At 38.3% G+C, this 21,954-nt stretch overlaps 1 protein-coding gene and 1 non-coding gene across 2 annotated transcripts in view; one reads left to right on the forward strand and one right to left on the reverse strand.

Moving 5' to 3' along the window:
• The window catches only part of LOC126272562 (transmembrane 9 superfamily member 2), a 128,902-nt gene that overhangs the window by 37,266 nt on the left and 69,682 nt on the right, over window positions 1–21,954 (reverse strand). Inside the window, exon 7 of the mRNA XM_049975484.1 lies at window positions 19,884–20,023. Coding sequence (XP_049831441.1) covers window positions 19,884–20,023 — 140 coding nt within the window. The remainder of the gene's footprint in view (window positions 1–19,883; window positions 20,024–21,954) is intronic.
• Trnat-agu (transfer RNA threonine (anticodon AGU)) lies at window positions 10,138–10,210 on the forward strand. The gene has a single exon. It is a non-coding gene; the product is annotated as a tRNA-Thr (tRNA).

The raw sequence follows: 21,954 nt of genomic DNA on the forward strand, positions 1-21,954 counted from the left end.
AAAGAACACTCCCTTGCCACACACAATCAGAATTCGTAGACAAAACATGGAAAACATAACTTGTGTGATTATTCAAAAGATAGATGGAGAAAGCAAATTTTGTGTCAACGTAATTCACGCGTATGTGGTGAGCACAAAACAATACTGTGTGTTAGATGTGAGACTGATGATTCTATTGAGGAAACAGATGCGGTATTCCTTTCTATTTGTGGAAAAAATTTCATTTTTTCTTTACATTATTTTGTGTTTAGCCAAAAGAGACGGGAATTATGTTTCATATTGTGTAGGTGCTTGATTTGGATTTCACTGCCACTAAGGGGTAACAGTTATATATTATGATTACAAAAAGGATTTTTGTCATGTAACGTATTGTCAATAAACATTCAATAATAATACTTATGTGTAACTATATCCACAGAAACCACATCCTGTAGGGTTAAATATTAAAGCACAAACACACAACCCCAGAGGGTGCCTGCTGTCTATGGAAATTACATTGCCAAGAATACGGCCTAAAATGTTTGCACAGGCCAAGAAAATATTTGTTATGTACAGGATAACTAACATCCCACTAACACATCATTTAATTTAATTGGATGAATCAAAAAACCAGCTTACCAAACGGTGGCACCATAAAAAACTCATAACGCTTAAAGGAATGTGTAAGCTTTTGGAGCCAGTGGCTCCTCCTCCAGGAGGAAGAGATGAGGGAAGTAGTATAAAAGTAAGTTTTAGGAAATGGGAAGAGTTCTGAAAAGTTGGCCTGAACTGCCGGTCAGGAGAAACTTATGAGAAAGGAAGACTGATTGTCAAGGGCTGCATTGGACGAGATTTGAAAACTGGAGAGCTTGAAGACAGATTATCATGCAAGAGTTAATAAGAGTGAAAAGTGCATTTTATGTGGTAGAGGTAGGGAGAAATAGACAATTCGGAGAATAAAATGCACAGAAAATTAAAAGGAAATGACAAAAAGAATTGTTACTGAGAAGAAATGCTGAGACTGAGGAAATTTAAAGAATATAATTAATATAAATTAATTTAGCCAGGTGGGTGGCAAGGACCAAGGACGTTTTAACACCAATTCCCACTTGTGGAATTCTGAGAAACTGATTTCTGGAAGATGAGTCCAGATGGCATATATGGTGAAATAGAAATTGAGGTCACTACTGTCATGTTGTAGAGTATGCTCTGAACAGGAGACTATGTCTTGCCAGTATACACCCTCTGCATATGACCATTCATCCTAACTGATAACTTGGTGGTAGTCATGCTGATGTAAAAGGCCAAAAGTATCTATAACAGTTGGTACATGACATGCGTCATTTCACAGGTGGCTTTCCCTTTGATGGTATGTGTTCTGCCAGTTACAGGCTGGTATAGGTTGATGTATGAGGATGCACATGGCAAGTCTTTGTCAGGAAGTCACAGACTTGTCATTGTAGTTGATTAACACACTCACGACCAGGATAATACTGAGTGAGCAATGGTATACTCCAAAGCTGCTTTTCTTCTTTGGTGAGATCAGTAGTACAAGAATTGGATCTGAAGGCTCACAGAATCTGCTTTTGAAGTAGGCTGATAGGGTAATTACACCCAGTGAAGCATGAGGTGAGTGTGGTGGTGTATTGCTGTAAAGAGTCTGCATCAGAACAAATATGTTTGCCTCGAATGTCAAGGCGGTATGTGAGGGATTGTTTGACACAGAAAGGGTGGCAACTGTCAAAATGTAAGTACTACTGTTTGTTAGTAGATTTAATGTGAACAGACGTATGGCTGATCCTCGGTGTGTAATGGGAGTAAAATAGGAACAGATTTCATGGGATCAGAGAAGACAGCAGAATACCAAGTCACAGAATGTCAAAAATATAAAAATACCTTAAATAAAACTAACAATCATGAAACCAAGAACAAATATGAAACATAAAAAGGTAGAAAATACCACAAATCAGGGCAGGCTGCTGTTCAGAGGTATCTAGACAGCCAGTTCAATTTTTAACAGTTTAATCTGAGACATAGAAGCTCGAATGAGATAAAACAATGGTAAAGAACTGTACAAGAGTAATTAAATATATGAAGTTATGAGTTTCCTCTTAAACTGCACTACAGTTTATTTTATTATTTTTAGTATTATAGCACTGCAGTTCACATGAATAACTAGATCTCATAAGCAATAACTTTATCGTGGAACTCTTCCATTTGGTCCATGTTTGCATAGAAAAACAGCAGTATGGGAATTGAGAGTCTGCCTTGATACAAAAGATTAGATTAGATTAATACTTGTTCCACAGATCATGAATACGACACTTCATAATGATGTGGAACGTGTCAGGTTAATAAAAGATGTCTGTACAAGATATTACATTACACAAAATATTGCATGACACTAATGTTTAAGCTAGTTTTTTTTCCCTTAATTTATATCTAAAAATTCAGCCAGTGAGTAGGAGTAGTTGTCATCTGGAAATTCTTTTAATTTATTTTTAAATGTTGGTTGACTATCTGTCAGGATTTTGATGCTGTTTGGTAGGTGACCAAAGACTTTTGTGGCAACATAATTTACCCCTTTCTGTGCCAAAGTCAGATTTAACCCTGCATAGTGAAGATCATCCTTTCTCCTGGTGTTATAGCTATGCACGCTGCTATTACTTTTTAACTGGGTTGGATTATTAACAAAAAATTTCATAAGTGAATATATATACTGTGAGGTTACTGTGAGGATCCCTAGATCCTTAAATAGATGTCTGCAGGATGACTGTGGGTGGGCTCCAGCAATTATTCTGATTACACGTTTTTGAGCAATGAATACTTTTCTACTCAACGATGAATTACCCCAGAATATGATGCCATACGAAAGCAGTGAAAGAAAGTAGGCATAGTAAGCTAATTTACTGATATTCTTGTCACCAAAATTTGCAATAACCCTAATAGCATACATAGCTGAATTCAGACGTTTCAGCAGACCATCAATGTATTGCTTCCAGTTTAACCTCTCATCAATGGCCACACCTAAAAATTTTGAAAATTCTACCTTAGCTACAGACTTCTGTTCAAAGTCTATATTTATTACTTTAGTTGTGCCATTTACTGCACGGAACTGTATATACAGTGTTTTCTCAAAATTTAAAGAGAGTCCGTTTGCTGAGAACCACTTAATAATTTTGTGAAAAACATCATTTACAATTACATCACTTAGTTCTTGGTTTTTGGATGTTATTACTATACTTGTATCATCAGCAAAAAGAACTAACTTTGCATCTTCATCAATGTGGAATGGTAAGTCATTAATGTGTATCAAGAACAGTAAATGACCTAAGACCGAACCCTGTGGGACCCCGTACTTGATAGCCCCCCCCAGTTTGAGGAATCAGCTGCTGTTTTAACATTACAAGAATCACTTATTTCAACTTTCTGCATTCTTCCAGTTAAGTATGAATTAAACCATTTGTGCACTGCCCCCCCCCCCCCTCAAACCATAACGATTTAGCTTATCTAAAAGAATTCCATGATTTACATAATCAAAGGCCTTTGAGAGATCACAAAAAATACCAATGGGTGATGTCCGGTTATTCAGAGCATTTAATATTTGATCAGTGAAAGCGTATATAGCATTTTCTGTTGAAAAGCCTTTCTGAAAACCAAACTGACATTTTGTTAGTACTTTATTTTTACAAATATGGGAGGCTACTCTTGAATACATTACTTTCTCAAAAATTTTTGATAGAGCTGTCAGAAGAGAGATTGGGCGTTAGTTGTTGACATCCGATGTATCCCCCTTTTTATGCAATGGTTTTACAATGGCATATTTCAGTCTATCGGGGAAAACACCCTGCTCCAAAGAGCTATTACATGCGTGGATGAGAATCCTACTTATAGGTGGGGAACAAGCTTTAAATATCTTGCTGGAAATACCATCAATTCTGTAAGAGCTTTTACTTTTCAGTGAGTTTATTATTTTTGACTTCAAAGGGAGTGGTTGGTGGAAATACAGTTGTTTCAAACTGCACAGGTATGGCCTCTTCTATTAGAAGCCTTGCCTCTTCTAGTGAAGATCTAGATCCCATTTTCTCCACAACATTTAAAAAATGATTATTGAAAATATTTTCAATTTCTGATTGTTTGTTAGTACACCTGTCATTCAGTTTTATGGCACTAAAGTTTTCCTGTGCTCTTGGTTGCTTTTTGTTATTTGTATGTTTATATATGCTCCACATTAGTTTTAGTGACAATTATCACCATCAACAGTGGGTTCCTTAAATCTAAAACATGTAGTAAATAGCATAGTTGCAATACACTGAAACACATTATTACATTTGTACTGTTTCTTTCTTAAATATTGTTTTCTGTGGATATTTTCATACCACCTTATTTATTGTATGTTACAGCATGGTTTCAAGCACTGTTGTCACTGTTTGCAGAATACTTTCAGTGCTTTTTCTGTTGCTGTTTTTCTCAGCATACATCATGTCATCTGCAACTGTGTGAGCAGCTGTTAGGAAACAAACCTACAACGTGAACTTACGTTTATCAGCATTATACAATTGGGATTGCGGTAGTGTTATGGATACAGTTTTGGTGTGCACTAGGCTGTTACCTAGTTTGTCACATACTCACATTCACAGAGTGGCTTGCAGCTAATTTTATACACAGTAAAACAAAACTTTCACACTTATTTTATGAACCAAAACAGTAGACCATCTTGCTGTTCATAAGTGTCATGAGAAATGTTTTGCATGTTGCAAGAAGGCTACAAAAACTCTAGTGGGAGTTCTGAAGACTTCTGTTCCCTATTTATGTCACTGTGTATGATGGTGGAGTGATTCTTTTGCGGGTGTGTGCTTTCTGTGCTGTATCCTGGATCAATTCTCTCAGAACAGTACAGAGCGTGTTGTTACAAAGTGTTTTTGTTTATTCCATTTTTCCCTTCCACTACAGCCTTTTGTATGTAGCAATTTTCTTCTATTGTTAGTTGTCGATATAAACTGTTGATGTGCTTCAGGATGTGCAGATAGCTTTTGATATTTGGGCTTATGGGTTTTGTTCATTAGGTGTTCTGTGAAAGTTGAATGTGTGCTGTCACTCTTTAGAGCTCTCATGTGCTCTCTGTACCTTGTTTGGAAATTTGTGGTGGTGGTGGTTAGTGTTTAACGTCCCGTCGACAATGAGGTCATTAGAGACTGAGCGCAAGCTCGGGTTAGGGAAGGAAACCGGCCGTGCCCTTTCAAAGGAACCATCCCGGCATTTGCCTGAAACGATTTAGAGAAATCACGGAAAACCTAAATCAAGATGGCCGGAGACGGGATTGAACCGTCGTCCTCCCGAATGCGAGTCCAGTGTGCTAACCACTGCGCCACCTCACTCGGTGGAAATTTGTGCTTGGGTGTCCTGCGTACTGGGCCTGACAGGAGTTACATGTGAGTTGGTGTAGTCCAGCATTGCTGAATTTACCTGAGATTCTTTTGTATGGTTTTACGTTGTGTGTTCTGAATGTTACTGGGATCCTTTGCTTTTTCAAGATGTTTGCAATTCTATATGATATTTTATTATTGTGTGTTCGTGTATACTATCTGTCTCCTTTTCCTGAAGTTGTGTGATCTGCTGTGTTGCCTGTGTGTTTTGCCTCTGGGTTTTCCCGTCCTTTTGTTGTGCTCTTGAGTGAGTGGCTGCTGTTTTTGTGTTTCATTTTTACCTTGTTATTGAGCTTGTTTATGATTTCTGCTTTGTAATTGTTTTCAACAGCTATTTGTTTGATTATATTTATTCCTGTGGGTAGTTTTCTGGTTTAAGGGGCGTTCTGTTTATCCTGTGGAGCATGTGTGTGAAACTGGGGTATTTGTGGACTTTCGGGTGGTTGGGTGAACTATGGATAACAGTGCTTGTGGATGTGGGCCTTCTGATGATGGAATATTCATGCTGGTGGTTGTTTCTTGTGATTGTAAGATCCAGGAAATTTAGTTCCTTGTTCTTCTATGTTTCCATTGTGAAGTGGGTTTGTGGGTGCACTGTGTTGATATTACTGTATAGCTCTTCTATCCTATTTTGTGTTTCACCTACAAGACAGATTATGTAATCCACATATCGGTAGATTATTTTGCACCCTTCTTGTTTTAGAATGTTATTGAATATTGTGTTCTCTATATGATAGAAGAAAATGTTGGCTAAGGTTCCCTCAACAGCAAAAGTGATATCTTTCGACATATTACACACACACACACACACACACACACACACACACACACACACACACACTTACAAAAGACACTATAAACATTATAGAACACACCTAAAGTGCAAAAAATTCCCATAAATACAAATAAATGGAACCCCATCCATTATTAGGCTAATCACATAGCAAAACTACTTCAGTTTCAACAACAACTTCTATTTGCACCAAGAGGGGCTACCCATGGGGTCCCCCATCAGTGGAACCTTAGCCAAATTCAGCAATGCTGGAATATACTAACCTGCATGTAGCTCCTGCCAGGCCCAATACATAGGACAACCAAGCACAAATTTCCAAACAAGGTACACAGAGCACATGAGAGCCCTATCGAGTGACAGCACACATTCAACTTTTCCATAACACCTAATGAGCAAAAACCATAACCCCACTGATATCGAAAGCGATTTACACGTCCCGAAACACAGCAACAGTTTATACAGACAACTAACAACAGAAGAAAATTACTACACACAAAAGCCTGTAGTGGAAAGGAAAAATGTAATAAACACAAACACAACACTTTGAAACAACACACATTGTACTGTTCTGAGAAAACCGGCCCAGGACACAGAACAGAAAGCACACACACGCAAAGGAACTACTCCCATATCACCCACAGGGACATAAATAAGGAACATAAGTTGTTAGAACTCTCGCTACAGTTTCTGTAGCCTTCTTGCAACATGCACAACATTTCTCGTGACACACATGAACAGCAAGATGGCGTAATGTTTTGGATCATAAAAGAAGAACAAAAGTTTTGTTTTTCTGTGTATAAAATTAGCTGCAAACTACTCTATGAACGTGAATAACTTGGCAAACTATGTAACAGCCTATTACACAACAAAATTATATCACAGCATTACTGCAATCCAATGGTTTGAACAGTGATAAATGTAAGTTCATATTTTAGTTTTGTTTCCTAAGAGACGCTCACACAGTTCCAAATGACATGATGTATGCTGAGAAAAACAGCAACAGAAAAAGCACTTTAAGTATGCTGCAAACAGCAACAACAATTCTAAAAATTGTGCTGAAGTGTACAATAAATAAGGTAGTATGAAAGTATCCACAGAAAACAATATTTAAAAAACAAACAGTGCAAATGTAATAGTGTGTTACAATAACTATACTATTTTTGAATGTTTTAGATTTAAAGAACCCACTGATGATGGTGATAATTCTTGTGGAAACTAGTTTGGGGAATAAATAACAAAAAGTGTTTTGCATCAAGGTGGACTCTCAATTCCCAACTCGTTGTTTATCTCTTAAGCAGCAAGACAGATTGCTACTTTGACGAATAAGAAAGAAGTGTCCACAACTGGAAGCCAGGCAGTGTGGCTGCCAGTGACATGGTGCTGAAACTTCAACAGGGGGAGACTTCATCAAAGCACCAGCAAAGAAAAAGATGCTGCTGGAGGGCGTTAGATGAAAGCCAACAGTGAGTCACACTGAAAACATAATGTCAAGAATCTTCGTATTTACTGGACAAAAACATGAAAAGTGGTTTAAAATGGTTACTATTAGCATGCCTAATACAGTGAAAATAAATGTATTTCCCTTGTTTAGCATATATGTGTGTCATGAATGGCAATGAGTTGACATTAAAGGCAACATAAATCATATTTTATGTTTGTGTAATAGTAGGGTACTAATGTGGAAAACTGGAAAGATACCAGCAGACTGGAAATGTGAACTCATATATGCACTTCATACAAAATGCAACCAAACAGATCCAAATAGCTATAGAGAAAGCTCCTTAGTTCCAGTTGCTTATAAGATACTCTCTAAAGCCCTTCTGAGAAGAGTTGACGAGCAGACTGATCACCTTATTGGGGGATATCAAGCTGGTTTCCCAAAACGCAGTCATGCATGTAACAGATAGTCAACCTCAAGAGCATTCTAAGAACTAGAGAAATAAGAAACCAGAACACAATTTCTGTTGGCTTCAAAAAAGCTAACTCGAGTGACAGACAAACTTTATTTAGCATTTTAGAGGAATTCAGGATTGATAGAAAAACGAGGTAAATCCTAAAACAAATCCCGACAGACAACACCTAAAATGTTAAGTTTTTTTTTAAAAATCTGAAGACTTGAAGGATAGAATACTTAGGAGAATGCATCCAACACAATGGACTGGATAAAGAGGCAAAGGAAGAGCCAGAAAATTAGATTTTGATTACATACTAATGCAGAACGGGTACAACAAATGAGTGATATCCTACAAGGCCAAAATTGAGCATTATAATTCAGTTATAAATACGGAAGGACTATACTCTTCAGAATTTCTTATTCTAAACAAAAAAGGACAGTTGGAAAAACTTGAAAAGAAGGAAAGCAAGTTTCTCAGAAAAATTCGAGGGCCTCGGGAAAATTCGAGGGCCTCAGAGGACTACTGATCGAACTTCAAAGAATAGGAAAATTAGGAGCTCTTCAAGTGCACAAAAAATTAACGGACACAATGTTCATAGAACAGTTGAAATATTGTGGACAGCTAGCAAGAATGGATGAACACTGACTCAGCAAAAATATCTTTGATTACATCACATCATTAAAGTCTACCTCAAATTAGGTCAAGAGTTAAAAAGAGATGATCCAAGACAAATAAAAATTAGCAAAGTCAACAGCATAAAGTAATTTGTAGAGAAACCACTAATAAGGAAGTCCACACATTACACTTCTAAAGAGGAGAGAAAGAAAACAAGTGAAAGAATGGAGACTTTCTAGGAGGAGAGGAAAAGACGAACAAACACCTGTAGAAGTTATAAATAATTATATGGTTTTGTCAGGCATATAAAAAGCAGCTCATTTGGTAGAGTGTATTATAGTCTTTAAGAATTAATTTAAAATATTGCATATTTGTTGGTTACTAAACTAAAAAATGCTAATGATCATTAGTACCGAGAGAGCTTGATGAATAGCATCTGAAACTTATTGTAAATCGAAGAAATTGAAAGTTAGTATGAATTTGGTGTATTTCCATAATTTTATAAATTAGAGGCCCCATTAAAATTCTGTTTAGAATGGTTAGGAAACCTACAAAGTTTGCTGCATAGAAAAAATTGACAAGGATTCCCTACGTGCTATAATACCAAAACCATACTAATTTCAAAAATTGGAATTCTGTGCCAAGAAACCCCAATTTTAAAAAGGAAATGCACAAGCGCAAGGTTCCTCTTAACTTGGAAAACCATTTATTTTATTACTTTAACACTATATTTTAGCACTGCATTTAACATGAATAACTGGATGTCTTCAGCATCACCACAGATCGCTATTGTGGCAAGAAGGAAAGAAGTGTCCATGGCTATCAGTGATACAGTGACACTGGCAGCAACATACAGTGCTGAAACTTCAAGAATGGGATGGGGAGCCCCGAGTAAGCCATGAAACTGTATACAACTTAGATATCTTACACAGTGGGGACCCACTGACATTTGGGTGTGAAACTAAGACATTTATTTTATCAGGTTTCTATTGTTAAGAGTACATTCTGGCATATCAAATATTAAATGCCAGAGATAGTGAAAGTTTCATTTAAGTTTTGTTATCTAATTCCCCTATGCAGTAAACTATTTATATCAGGAAACAAATGTCAACTGTTATTCTGCCAACAATGTATGAATCGTTCAAAAGTTATACAAATCGTGCCACAGATTTCCCTCCAATTCACATCTCCCCTTATACTGTCACTATTACCAGGGCTCTCTGACATTGGAACAGCAAGGGAAAATTTAATTTAAGATCTATATAATCACATGTAGTACAGCACGTCCCCATTACGTCCAATGCTGGGAAGCTATTCCAATGTCGGAGAGCCCTAGTAATAGTCACAATATAAGGAGAGATGTGATTTGGAGTTTGTGTTGGGAAGGGTATTTGACTTGGGTAGTTCGTGCAGCTATGCTGACCATAGTGCTGTGGTGGTGTAATGGTCAGTATATCTGCCTAGTAAGCGAGAAGACCCAGGTTCGAGTCCTGGCCGCAGCACAAATTTTAATTCACTTCTTCAGCTTCCAACTTTACTGTGAAATAGGTGTTACACAATTAGGCCTTGTGATAAGACAATGACAGTGTCTGCTCCATATATACCTTTCTATTCTTCAAGAACATGTGAATTATGTGGTTATGTGGATGTTCGCCTGCAACATATTAATGTGGCTTATCGAAAGTTACAGAATAGGGCACTGTCCCCATATAACTGTGTATTATTGCAGGTTTGTTAACAGTGAAAGTAAAGTACTGTACAGTACCTCAGTCACTATATTGGTATATAATAATCAAATCACTACGCACAACAGCTGTGTATGTAGCGGCAATGTAGCAAGTCCTCGGTTATAATTGTGAACTCGTTTACTCAATCTCCTTTCTAACCTGGTGTAGTACACTTGAACCTGGCAGACACAAGTGACAAGTTTTCAGTCAAATGGGCAGTGGCAGAGACTTGCGAATTAATTTTTAAGTGTACATAGATGGAAAGCTCAGAGATGACATCATCGGGCCAGCTGGCAAATTTACAGCAAATATACAGAGTTCATTTCTGATCTCTAATGCAGTTACCCTCCTTCAATCTTTTGCATAGATACAAGTTGGAGCATAGTACCTGGATGCTGATGCTCAAGCAAAGTGTGCCTCAGAGCATTCTGTAATAACATTATGGTCAGTATGAACATTGCCACCTAAGTTGACACCAGGAAAACTGGTTTCTTGCTGGTGATTGTAAATCCAATGCAGCTTGGCCTATAACTGTGAAAAGACAGTTTTCTACAGTAACAACATATCTTTCCCAGCATTACTCCTTCTGATGCAAATCATAGCTGCATTGACAGTTCTTAGTTGCTACGAAAAGGACATCGATGAATTTTTGAATCATATTGTCACGAGATTTGGATATCACATATCACACCAGAAACAAAGCACCAGTCAATGGAATGCATCATTCACAATCCTCAACAAAATCACAAAAGGGAAAACAAATTCTGGGCACAAGAAAGGTGAGACCACAAATACAGCGGCCTACTGTCAAGTGCTTTAACAACTTCAATGGACCATTAAAAACAAGCAGACAGAATGCTAACCAATGGAGTCATCCTCCATCACAATAATGCACGTCTGCATGCAGTGGGACAAAGGACTTGCTTCAACAGTTTCAGTGGGAAATTTTTCACCATCCGCGATACAGTCTAGATTTAGCCCCAAGTGATTATCACTTATTACCCAAACAAAAAGATTTTTTGAGTGGACATCACTAAAGGAGTGTTGATGAGCCAACAATCTGTGCTTCAACAAACTGGTGGCACCTCAGTATGCAAAAGGCATAAAAAAGCTGGTGAAATGGTAGAAGTGTAACTTTCAATGGTGACTATGTAGAGTAGCATCTTGTGTATCAAACTGTATGTAAAATAAAGTTTGTTTAATCATATCAAATAAAAATTTCTGTAGGAAAAAAAACTTTACTTTCCAAATGACCCTCATAGTTAAAACTTATTTTAGTCTAGTTAGTAAAATATAAAGTGATGTTATAAAACTGCCTTCAGAGGTGAACATAAATCAACAGCTGTAACAAACAGTCAAATTATTACATACGAAATGTAGTTTCTTCTTCTTCTTCTTCTTCTTCAGGTCTTTGGGGAATTAGCAGAACTCTTAAATGTGTAATTTCTCTAGCAGTTTGAATGAGAAACCATTCTTTCATTACTATATTCACAACATAAGCCGGCAATTATTGAGGTGCTGCAGGGAGCAGATGCAAGAAATCCCAGTGCGCCACAAATACTACTCTTGTGGTCCAGAAAGCATATAAACCAAAAATGTACCTGTGTTCCTAGGCTATCAGACTTTACACACAAAGGTGATGATACTTAAAAGATTTTATATAGTTTAAATTGAACTCTTTATTCCTATAAATTACAGGATATTACTACACACTGCCACTGTGAATGATACTGTTTGCTGAGATTGGCACGGAGTAAAAACATTATAAAGCCTTCCAGTTCTACATTTCCTCCTCTCCTCACATCCCATCTCTCATGAAAGCTGTTATATTGCCTGTATAATACAGTCACAATCAGGAGGTAAAAGGAAGCGATCTTTAAATCTGGCAATGGGTAGAAATTTTCAGAAATCTAGAGGGCCAAAAAAAAATAGAATGAAAAAAATTACATGAAAAATAACTAAAGCATATGCAGTGTTTTTCAAATAAAACACATATTTTACAAATTGTGTAACAGACAATTTCAGTGAAAATGTTCATGCTTACAATTTTATTGCAATTGACTTACAGCTTTACAGAGATCTACTATTTAATTAAATAACAATGTAACAATTTCCACTGGTTTGGATTACATTTTGCTAGAAGTTTATGTGCCATGTACTTTTCATCTCATTCTGTTTCATTATACTCTTACAGCGATCTTCTTTTATAAATGAGTGAATACTAATAAGGCTGCAGCCAATTCATACTTGTTTATTTGTACTCTGTAAACCACACATCTTGCACATTACCCCACAAACATGTCTGATGAACTATGGACCCTTAACCCAGGCAGTCAATTAGTGCAATTGCTGCAGTCTTCAGTTTGAGAACTGTAAAATCCATTAATATAATGTCTCCTAAATAGAGTCAGCAGGCACTCCACAATATCAGAAGAGCCAAATTATCTATCCATCAAAAGTAAACCCTCTCAATAAAAGTATAGACAATTTAACAGGAATCTACTTAGGTAATTCCTACACAGTCCAGACATGTAATGACCTTACATGTAGTCACTGAATAAATAAAGTATGCTTAACTTTTTGTGGCTTTAAATTTTTAATTTTTCAATGACATATTTTTGGATACATGATTTCTTCTTCTTCTTCTTCTTCTTCTTCTTCTTCTTCTTCAAGATCTTTTCCACTATAATTTTATTCTTCTCATGGCAGTTTGTGAGCAATATCACATACTTTTTGGTTGTTTGGTAGCAGTGTGGAGGCACGAACTGACAATTTTTATTGATAGTCCTTTTTATTTTCATTCCTGTTGGCTGATATTGCAGAAAGAGAGGCGAGGTACCCTCCGCCACGCACCGTATGGTGGACTGCGGAGTATGTATGTAGATGTAGATGTAGAAGCCATTACGGTGAAGTAGTGTTTTCTTCTCGCAATGCCCAGAGTCAACCAAGGTAACTTAATGCACTATGTGTATTCAGCCACTAAACATACTGCTGTACCTGACTGGGCAGCCTTTTGTATGCTGTCGGCCCATAGGCCAGTATGAATCATGATGACAGGTACAGGCTTTCGCAGTGTTGGTTGTTAACAGTACCCACCCTACAGGCCAGCAGCATTTATAGGAGTGCCCCAAAGGCACAACAGTACGAAGCTCGATGGCACAGAATGTGACACAACTCAAGTTACAGAGAATGCTAAGCTTCAAGGATGAAAAGTTATGATTCGTAGCAAACATGCTTCAACACTGAGGAAAAGCCACAGCCCCTACAAAGTCAATAATTTAAATTACTCCCTTTCACAAGCTGTGTGTAAGAAATGGTCATCAGATAAAAAGGATGACACTAACTCTTTGGCTCACCCTGTTGAGGTTCTGCAACATACCAACTGAATCATAGAACATGAAACACACATTTTAGCAGTGCTGCAACATTCCCCTGTCTTTCTACGGTCTTAGTGATTCTATCTTATCCCTTCAATGCAACTTCTTGTCATTTGTTTTCCAAGAACATGTGAATCTACAGTTAACTGTTTTCGAAGAACAAAAATACGATATTTCTATTTTATACAATTTGTTAGATTAAATTATGAAATTATATTGTTTTACGTATACAGGGTGCTCTAAAATTCCCCTTAGAACACTCTAGGACTTGTAGAGGGGACTGAATAGATAATATTTTGAATTGGAGCCCATGTCTGGAAATGTACTATTTCCATGTTACACCATTTTGAAAACATGTTGGTAACATAGCCAACGTAAATGAGGTTCGAACAAGGTCAGAGGGGTTGGACATATGTCAAATGACATCAGCCAATCAGATACATGCATCCCCATCATGACAACCCTGTTATATAAGTGCCTGGAAAACAGCTCCAAACAGCTGTAGGACGGAAAGATTTGTTTCTGGACAGGGGTTCCAGCTCAAAATATTGTCTACTCAGTCCCTTCTACAAGTCCTAGGAGTTTGTAAGAGGAATTTTAGGGCACCCTGTATAAGTGAAGTTATTTCCTTGCCAAAGAAATGCAACAGTGCATAAGTATTGTTCTCATAAACCAGTAAGTTCATTTATGACATCCAATCTTGTTACAAGCTTCTTTAAAATGTTATCTTATTAACTTACGCACTGAGGGCACTTATTTAACAGAAAAGCTGTATATTTAAAGCCCTATAAAATTGAGGACTTCTTGAACAACAGAGAGGGGAGTGAAGATGGTATGGATTTCTAAGACATAGTTATATGCTGTAATACCTCTGCTTTTTCTGATTCCCACATAACAATAAATTATAGCAATATATAAATATTAAATGCATTTTACCACCTACAATAAAGTATGGCAAAGATTCACATTATTTCCTGTACATTCTTTTATCTCCCTCTTTCTATGCTGGAGAAGTTAGTTCTAGTTCGTCACTACAAGCGATAAGTTTTTTTGTTAACTGGTGCATATGTAAGTGGTGGTGTGCTTAACATTACCATAAGAGAAGAAATGTGTTTAAATGCAAGTGCACACTCAGAATGACATTATGAGCTTAGGAAAACAGAAACACTAAGGTAATTTGAAAAGTTTTGCTATATCTTCTATGTGTTATCAAGGCAAAAGAATTTTGTTTTTCCAGAACCATATTCACAAAGGACCAAGGTAGAGGTGACATGATATATAACTATATACATTATATTGGACAAAAGTTCATACAAAAGAACTAAGGCAGCAAAAGAAAGAGAGACATGAAGGAATATCATAACCTCGAGCAAGCAATATTCTAAGAAATCAGAATTACCCACCTGCTATTTGATAATTACTTTACATCAATTCTTTAGTTGAAGTACTTGCACCTAGAGGGTATCCTTAGCTTTGGTACTATTAGAAGTCAAATTCCAAATTTTAAAATGCCAGATGTGAAGGAATACAGAAAAAGGGATACGGGTATTTGGTAAAGCATGTAGCTGCCATCAGTGGAGCCAACATTTCTGTGGTCAGTTAAGAGTGATGGGAAGGTAGTAAATTTGGCATCAACATTTGCAGTGATACAATAAATCTCACAGGAAGTTCATTTCTCTTGACAGGCCATTTATTCTTGGTGAAGGTAAGTGGTGAGAAAAAGCATACAGACAGAGAGAGAGAGAGAGAGAGAGAGAGAGAGAGAGAGAGAGAGAGAGAGAGAGAGAGAGAGAGAAAGGGGGAGGGGGAGGGGGGGGCGAGAACAACGAATTCAGCAGAGTTTCAGCTTTACTTGGCAGAAATATTATGCAAACTAAATGCAAGAGTGTCTGAATGTAATAATACAAGACATTAATTAGATGAGAGTACGATTACAAAACACAAAAACAAACACATAGGTGGCACACAGTATTTGCCACCAAAATCTGTACATCAAGATAAAACTAGACACTGGACAATATGGTCTGACAAGAGGATTACATGCAGTATCCCTAAATGTACGGGTTATGAACAGACCAGGTGCACAAAGTGTAGTGTTGAACTTGGTTTTACTTACTTATTCCTCAGCTCTACAGCCCTTGAAGGGCCTTGGCCTGTATCACAATATCCTGCCATTCTATATGGCCCATGGATTTCCATGACTATCCTCTGACAACCAGCTTTCTCATTCCGCCTTCAATTCTGTCCACCCATCTCTTTCTGGGACGTCCCTTCCATCATCTGCCTCCAGCCTTGCCATAAAAAATCTTCTAACATGTTCTGTCTTTCTCCATTATGACCCCATGTCCTGCCCACTGCAGACTTCTTATTTTAATGGTAGTGACGATGTCAGGTTCTTCAAAATGTTGTTCTAATTCTGCATTTATAAGGATGTGCCAACCTCCTTAATCACATATTGGGCCGTATATTTTCCGCAGAAACACTCTCTACCAAATGCTAAGGACCCTGCCTCCATTTGCAGCCATGTCTCAGCACCATCCATAACAACTGGACATAATTGTTTTGTAAATGAGGATTTTAGATTTTTGTGATAGAAGTGAGCTCCTAAGCATAGGCAGTGTGGCAAAGGAGCAACTGTTGCCTGCTATTATTCTAGCTTTCACCTCGCTGATGATGTCATTCGTCTCTGTGATAGTCAATCGAAGGCAATTTAAGTTTCTCGCCCTTCCAAACTCCTTTTTGGCTGTCCTGAGATTTGGTAGGTTTTGCTGGTTGGTGACTGCCACATATTTGGTCTTTTCGACATTGACAACCACGCCAAGCTCCCTTATACCGCTCTCCAGTTGTTGATAGGCATCGGCCAGCACAGCAGTGTTTCGTGTGAGTAATGCCACATCGTCTGCATAGGCTAGGTACTGCAGTGAACAATTAGAAATTGTTCCTCCTCTATCTAACTCTATATGAATTATGACTTTTTCTAGGCCCTTCTTCACTTCCACTTCTCCGGAGATTTTGCCCTGTATTTTTACTTTTACAGCTGGTTTCACTGAGTGTCATCATAGTAAGTTTAGCGAGCTTCTTAGGTGTTCCAGCCTCTTCCATCACATTCTGCAATTCCACTCTTGAGATGCTATCATAGGCTTTTAAAATCGATATAAAGCTGGTGTATGTTTCTTTGATGCTCATAACATCTTTCAAGTTGTAAGTGTAATGTGAATATTTGGTCATTTGTTGACCTATTTCACCTAAACCCACTTTGATAGTCTCCAATTCTCTCTTCCACATAGAGAGTAAGCCTCCTAGTGAGGATCTTGGAGAGCACTTTACATGGAGTATTTAGCAGCGTGATTCCTGGGTAATTCTGGATGTTTAATTCATCTCCTTTTTTTATGTATGGGGCACATAATAGCCGTTTTCCACTCAATTGGCATGTTATCTTCCTGCCAGATGCTCAGTATTAATTTATGTATTGCTTTCCACAGTGGTTCCCCACCATATTTGAGAAGTCCTGCTGGATCTGATCTTCTCCAAGAGCCTTATTGTTTTTTTAAGATCTTAATTACTTGTATCACTACCTCCATTGTGCGCTATGGTGTTAAGACCTCTGGTCCATAATAAGTTATTTCTGCCAGTTCTTCCTGTTCTAATCCTTCCACTTCTGGGTTCAGTAACTCTTCGAAGTATTCTGCCCATCTGTTAAGTATTTTATTACTCGACTATCAAATCTCCTTCTTTACTACTACATATATTTGTTCTGACTTGAAACATGGTCTTACCTTCTTTAATATTTTGGTACATTTCACTTACTTGCTTCTCTTCTCCTAGCTGTTCAATTTCTTCCAATTTTTTTGTTTTCTTGTGCTCTTTTCTTCTGTCTGCAAACCCTCTTAGCTATATGCTGCTTCCCATTATATTTATTTAGATTTGCTCTAGTTCTTCTCTGAAATAATTTAATTCGTGCTACATTATGCTCCTTAATTCTTCTCACACATTCTTCAAACAATCTGCCTTCCTTTGAGCTCGTGTATGTCCCAAAACCTCCCCAGCTCCCTCGAGGATTGAAGTCTTACATCATTTCCACATTTGATGTGTCCGAACCGTTCTTAATGCCCCCTTCTATTTTCATCTGATATGCTCTCTGTATTTCTTCTAACGTCAGTTTCTTAATGTCAAACCTCTTCTGTTTGTGGCTTTTTTGCTTACTAAATAGTGAGATCCTTTGCCTGTACTTAATTTAATTCTCCCTAGATGATGATCTGAATTTCAGTTAGCTCCACATTGGCTGCTAATATCCACTATGTCCGAGCCATACCTCCAATCAATCAATATATGATCTATCTGATTTCTAGTTTGTCCATATGGTAAAGTCCATGTTTCTTTGCGTATTTTTTGGTGTGTCAAACAAGTGCTGCTGATACTCATGTTTTTACTTAAAGCAAAATCGACAACCATAATTCCATTGTCATTTGATATTTCATGGAGGCTTGATATTTCATGGAGGCTTGATATTTCATGGAGGCTTGATATTTCATGGAGGCTTGATATTTCATGGAGGCTTGATATTTCATGGAGGCTTGATATTTCATGGAGGCTTGATATTTCATGGAGGCTTGATATTTCATGGAGGCTTGATATTTCATGGAGGCTTGATATTTCATGGAGGCTTGATATTTCATGGAGGCTTGATATTTCATGGAGGCTTGATATTTCATGGAGGCTTGATATTTCATGGAGGCTTGATATTTCATGGAGGCTTGATATTTCATGGAGGCTTGATATTTCATGGAGGCTGTCTCTTCCTATAGTTGGCTGATAAGACTCTTCTTTTCCTATTTTTGCATTCAAGTGTCCCATTAAGATCTTAACATCATGTTTGGGAGCCTGATCATACAACTGCCCTACCTTTCTATAAAACTCATCCTTCTGTTGTTCATCTGTCTCCTCTGTGGATGCATGTACAGTCTTAGACATAAAAACTGCCCGCGGGCTGGCCGCCACAGAGACTAAGTTCGAGTCATGCACTTAAGGTGGCCAATGAATCCGACCGCACCTGACAATGCTAATTCCGCCAAGCTGCACAATCTGGCAACACTGTAAGATGCAGAAGTGTCAGGAGGAAGTGTTGTCTGCTTCCGAGAAGTTGTCGTGTTGTGTGAGGTCATGGTCTAGTGGTAATTGTCATGCATTTTAAGCTTGTAGTTGCGTGTTCAAGTCCAACTGTTTATTTTTTTCCCAAACATTTCAGCCCTGATTGAATATCGAAGACAATTCGCTGCGCATCCTACCCACCAGTAATAACAAATACTTTCAGAAACAATTCCACAGGACAGCTCGTGGCTGCGTCACGATCAGAACTGTTTTAATCTGCCAGGAAGTTTCATATCAGCGCACACTCCGCTGCAGAGTGAAAATCTCATTCTGGAAACATCCCCCAGGCTGTGGCTAAGCCATGTCTCCGCAGTATCCTTTCTTTCAGGAGTGCTAGTTCTGCATGGTTCGCCAAGAGCTTCTGTAAAGTTTGGAAGGTAGGAGACGGATACTGGCAGAAGTAAAGCTGTGAGTACCGGGCGTGAGTCGTGCTTCGGTAGCTCAGTTGGTAGAGCACTTGCCCGCGAAAGGCAAAGGTCCCGAGTTCGAGTCTCGGTCGGGCACACAGTTTTAATCTGCCAGGAAGTTTCATATCAGCGCACACTCCGCTGCAGAGTGAAAATCTCATTCTAGTTGCAGTTATTATTCTTTTTTACATAGTTAAAAGTATTAACCTTTCTAAAATCTTCCTGTATATTTTACCTGTAGGTGAGAGTTTGCTCGTGAAATATGGAGAGTGATGTGCTCTTTCCTTAATTTCATACAGTTAATCCAAATTCTAATATTTTATTAATATCTCACAACCATGGCCACAGTTCCAGCTAACAATGACAAGTCTAAACTATGATACTGTTTCTCTGACAGCAATATTTAAAGTCTACATATAGAAATTCATAAAAGTCTACACATAAAAATTCATTAACAACTTATATAGTACAGCCAGTAGCTTTCAAAACTAGCTCACTTTTAACTGGCCAACTTACCATAAACTTCACACTGTATGTGTATGGTATAGATAACTTTTGATTTTTCTTCCATTCACTTGGAATTTCCATGGGCTCCTTACTGGAGCAGTCAATTTTGTTATTTGGATGCTTTATACTCCGGGGAGTTACTTTCGCCGCTGTAAAAAAGAGATACATTGTCATCAGTAATATCAGTTCCTGTACAAATTTTTCTAATCTTTATCCCTCTTTCTTTGCTGCTTTTGACGAATAGAGGTTGCTACACATTGATTATAATGATCAAATTCCACTCAGTTTATACTGATTAGTCTCACCCCATCTTTAAACACAGTGTTTCTAAAATAAATATAAAAAATGAGAGAGCTGGTAATGTGGGTCATAACAAGCAACTTTCACACAGCAACTCATATCTGCATTCCTTAGCATCCAGCACTACGCATCATGTAATAGTGTCACACACTGCCAGCAAGGCAAGCCTACCATACAAGTCGACATGTTAGTATGTCTGCAGTGCAATGTTTTCATTTCTTTGTGCCGTCAGCATAAAAGAGGTGGGGTGGGCATTTCATGACATTTAATTGCAAACAGTTACAAAAACTGCTCAAATTACACCCTCCTGCTTAAATGCTTATCATGCAATGACATCTGAGCAATTGTCATACCCTTTCAATCTCCCCTGGCAAAGTGGGGCTGTATCTGAGGCTGCTACAATTTGTGCTATAAGCTATTCACCTGTCCTAATACGTGTTTTGTACACAACAGGTTTCAGGTGTCTCCATACAAAAAAATCAAGAGACGTCAAGTGGTGGGAGCGTGCAGGCCATGCCACTGGCCCATCACCCCCTATCCAGTTCTCAGCAGAGGTCTCATCCGATTTTGCACAGCATGAGCTAAGTGTGCAATGCACCACTATGTTGGTACCAGACGCACTGTCACAGGTTAAGAGGGACATGTTCCAATAACTCTGCAGTGTTTCCCTCAGGAAGATTAAGTATCCGTTTGTGTTCAGTCATTGGGGGAGTAAGTATGGACCAATCAGATTATTATCTACCAAATCAACCCAAACACAGACTACAAAGTGCTCTTGGTGACAACAAACAAAGAAGGCATGTGGATTTTCATAGGCTTACGAATGCTAATTGTGATTGTTCAACACACCTCCCCCACAAAGGATGCCTCATTCGTAAAAAGTACAAAGTGTGGAGATTCAGGTTGAATGGCACACTTCTCCATAAACCACTGACAGAAGCCAGTGACACAGAAAATCTTCTCAGTTAGGGTATTGAACTTTCTGAAGGTGGTAAGAGCACAAATCATCTTCATTCAAAACACACAAGAACATGGAATGACTTACATCCACATCTCGGGCAACAATCTGTAAGTTTGTTGAGGGTGTGTTTTGTGGTAGTGCTAATGCCTCCTATTCAAACTCTGGTGTAATCACTGTGCATTGACAACCACATTCATCCACCCTTCGCACCTGTATCACAAAACGAATGCATTGGGTTTCAATGTAGGCCTTAAATGCACACATGCCATTACAACACCTTTTCGGTGGACAACTCACCTCAACAGCACCTGTCTCTCTTTGGGACCTGTGGATGGCAGTGAACATTCAAGGATCTGGCACTTGACGACTCAGAAACCGGTGATTATACAATACATTTCCTTCCACCATCCCATAAGCACAGCTGACATGTGCCCTTTCCTCCCATAAAAAGCTCTCTATTTCCTGTCCACTCCGCATAGTAGCAAACACAAGAGTGTTCTCGTTTCCTGATACACTGACGCTGGGCAAACCAGACACTGCATATGTACAAGTGCCGCCCCTCTATGCGGCATCGTATCAAACAGGCATTTGCAGCACCAAACACAATGCTTTTGCATCCCAGCAATTACCAGAAGAACTCTGCGGTGTTGTCCTTCCTGCAATACGTACTACCATTTCAACACTGATGGTGGGTTGTATGCCTATCTTCCCAGCAGTGTGTGACGCTGTTAAATGAAACCTGAAAGCAAACACTAAGGGATGCAGACATAGGTTGCTATGTGAAGGTTGCTTGTTATGACCCACTTTACCTGCCCTCTC

The sequence above is a fragment of the Schistocerca gregaria genome, chromosome 5, assembly GCF_023897955.1.
Source record: "Schistocerca gregaria isolate iqSchGreg1 chromosome 5, iqSchGreg1.2, whole genome shotgun sequence".
NCBI classification, from domain to species: Eukaryota; Metazoa; Arthropoda; class Insecta; order Orthoptera; family Acrididae; genus Schistocerca; species Schistocerca gregaria.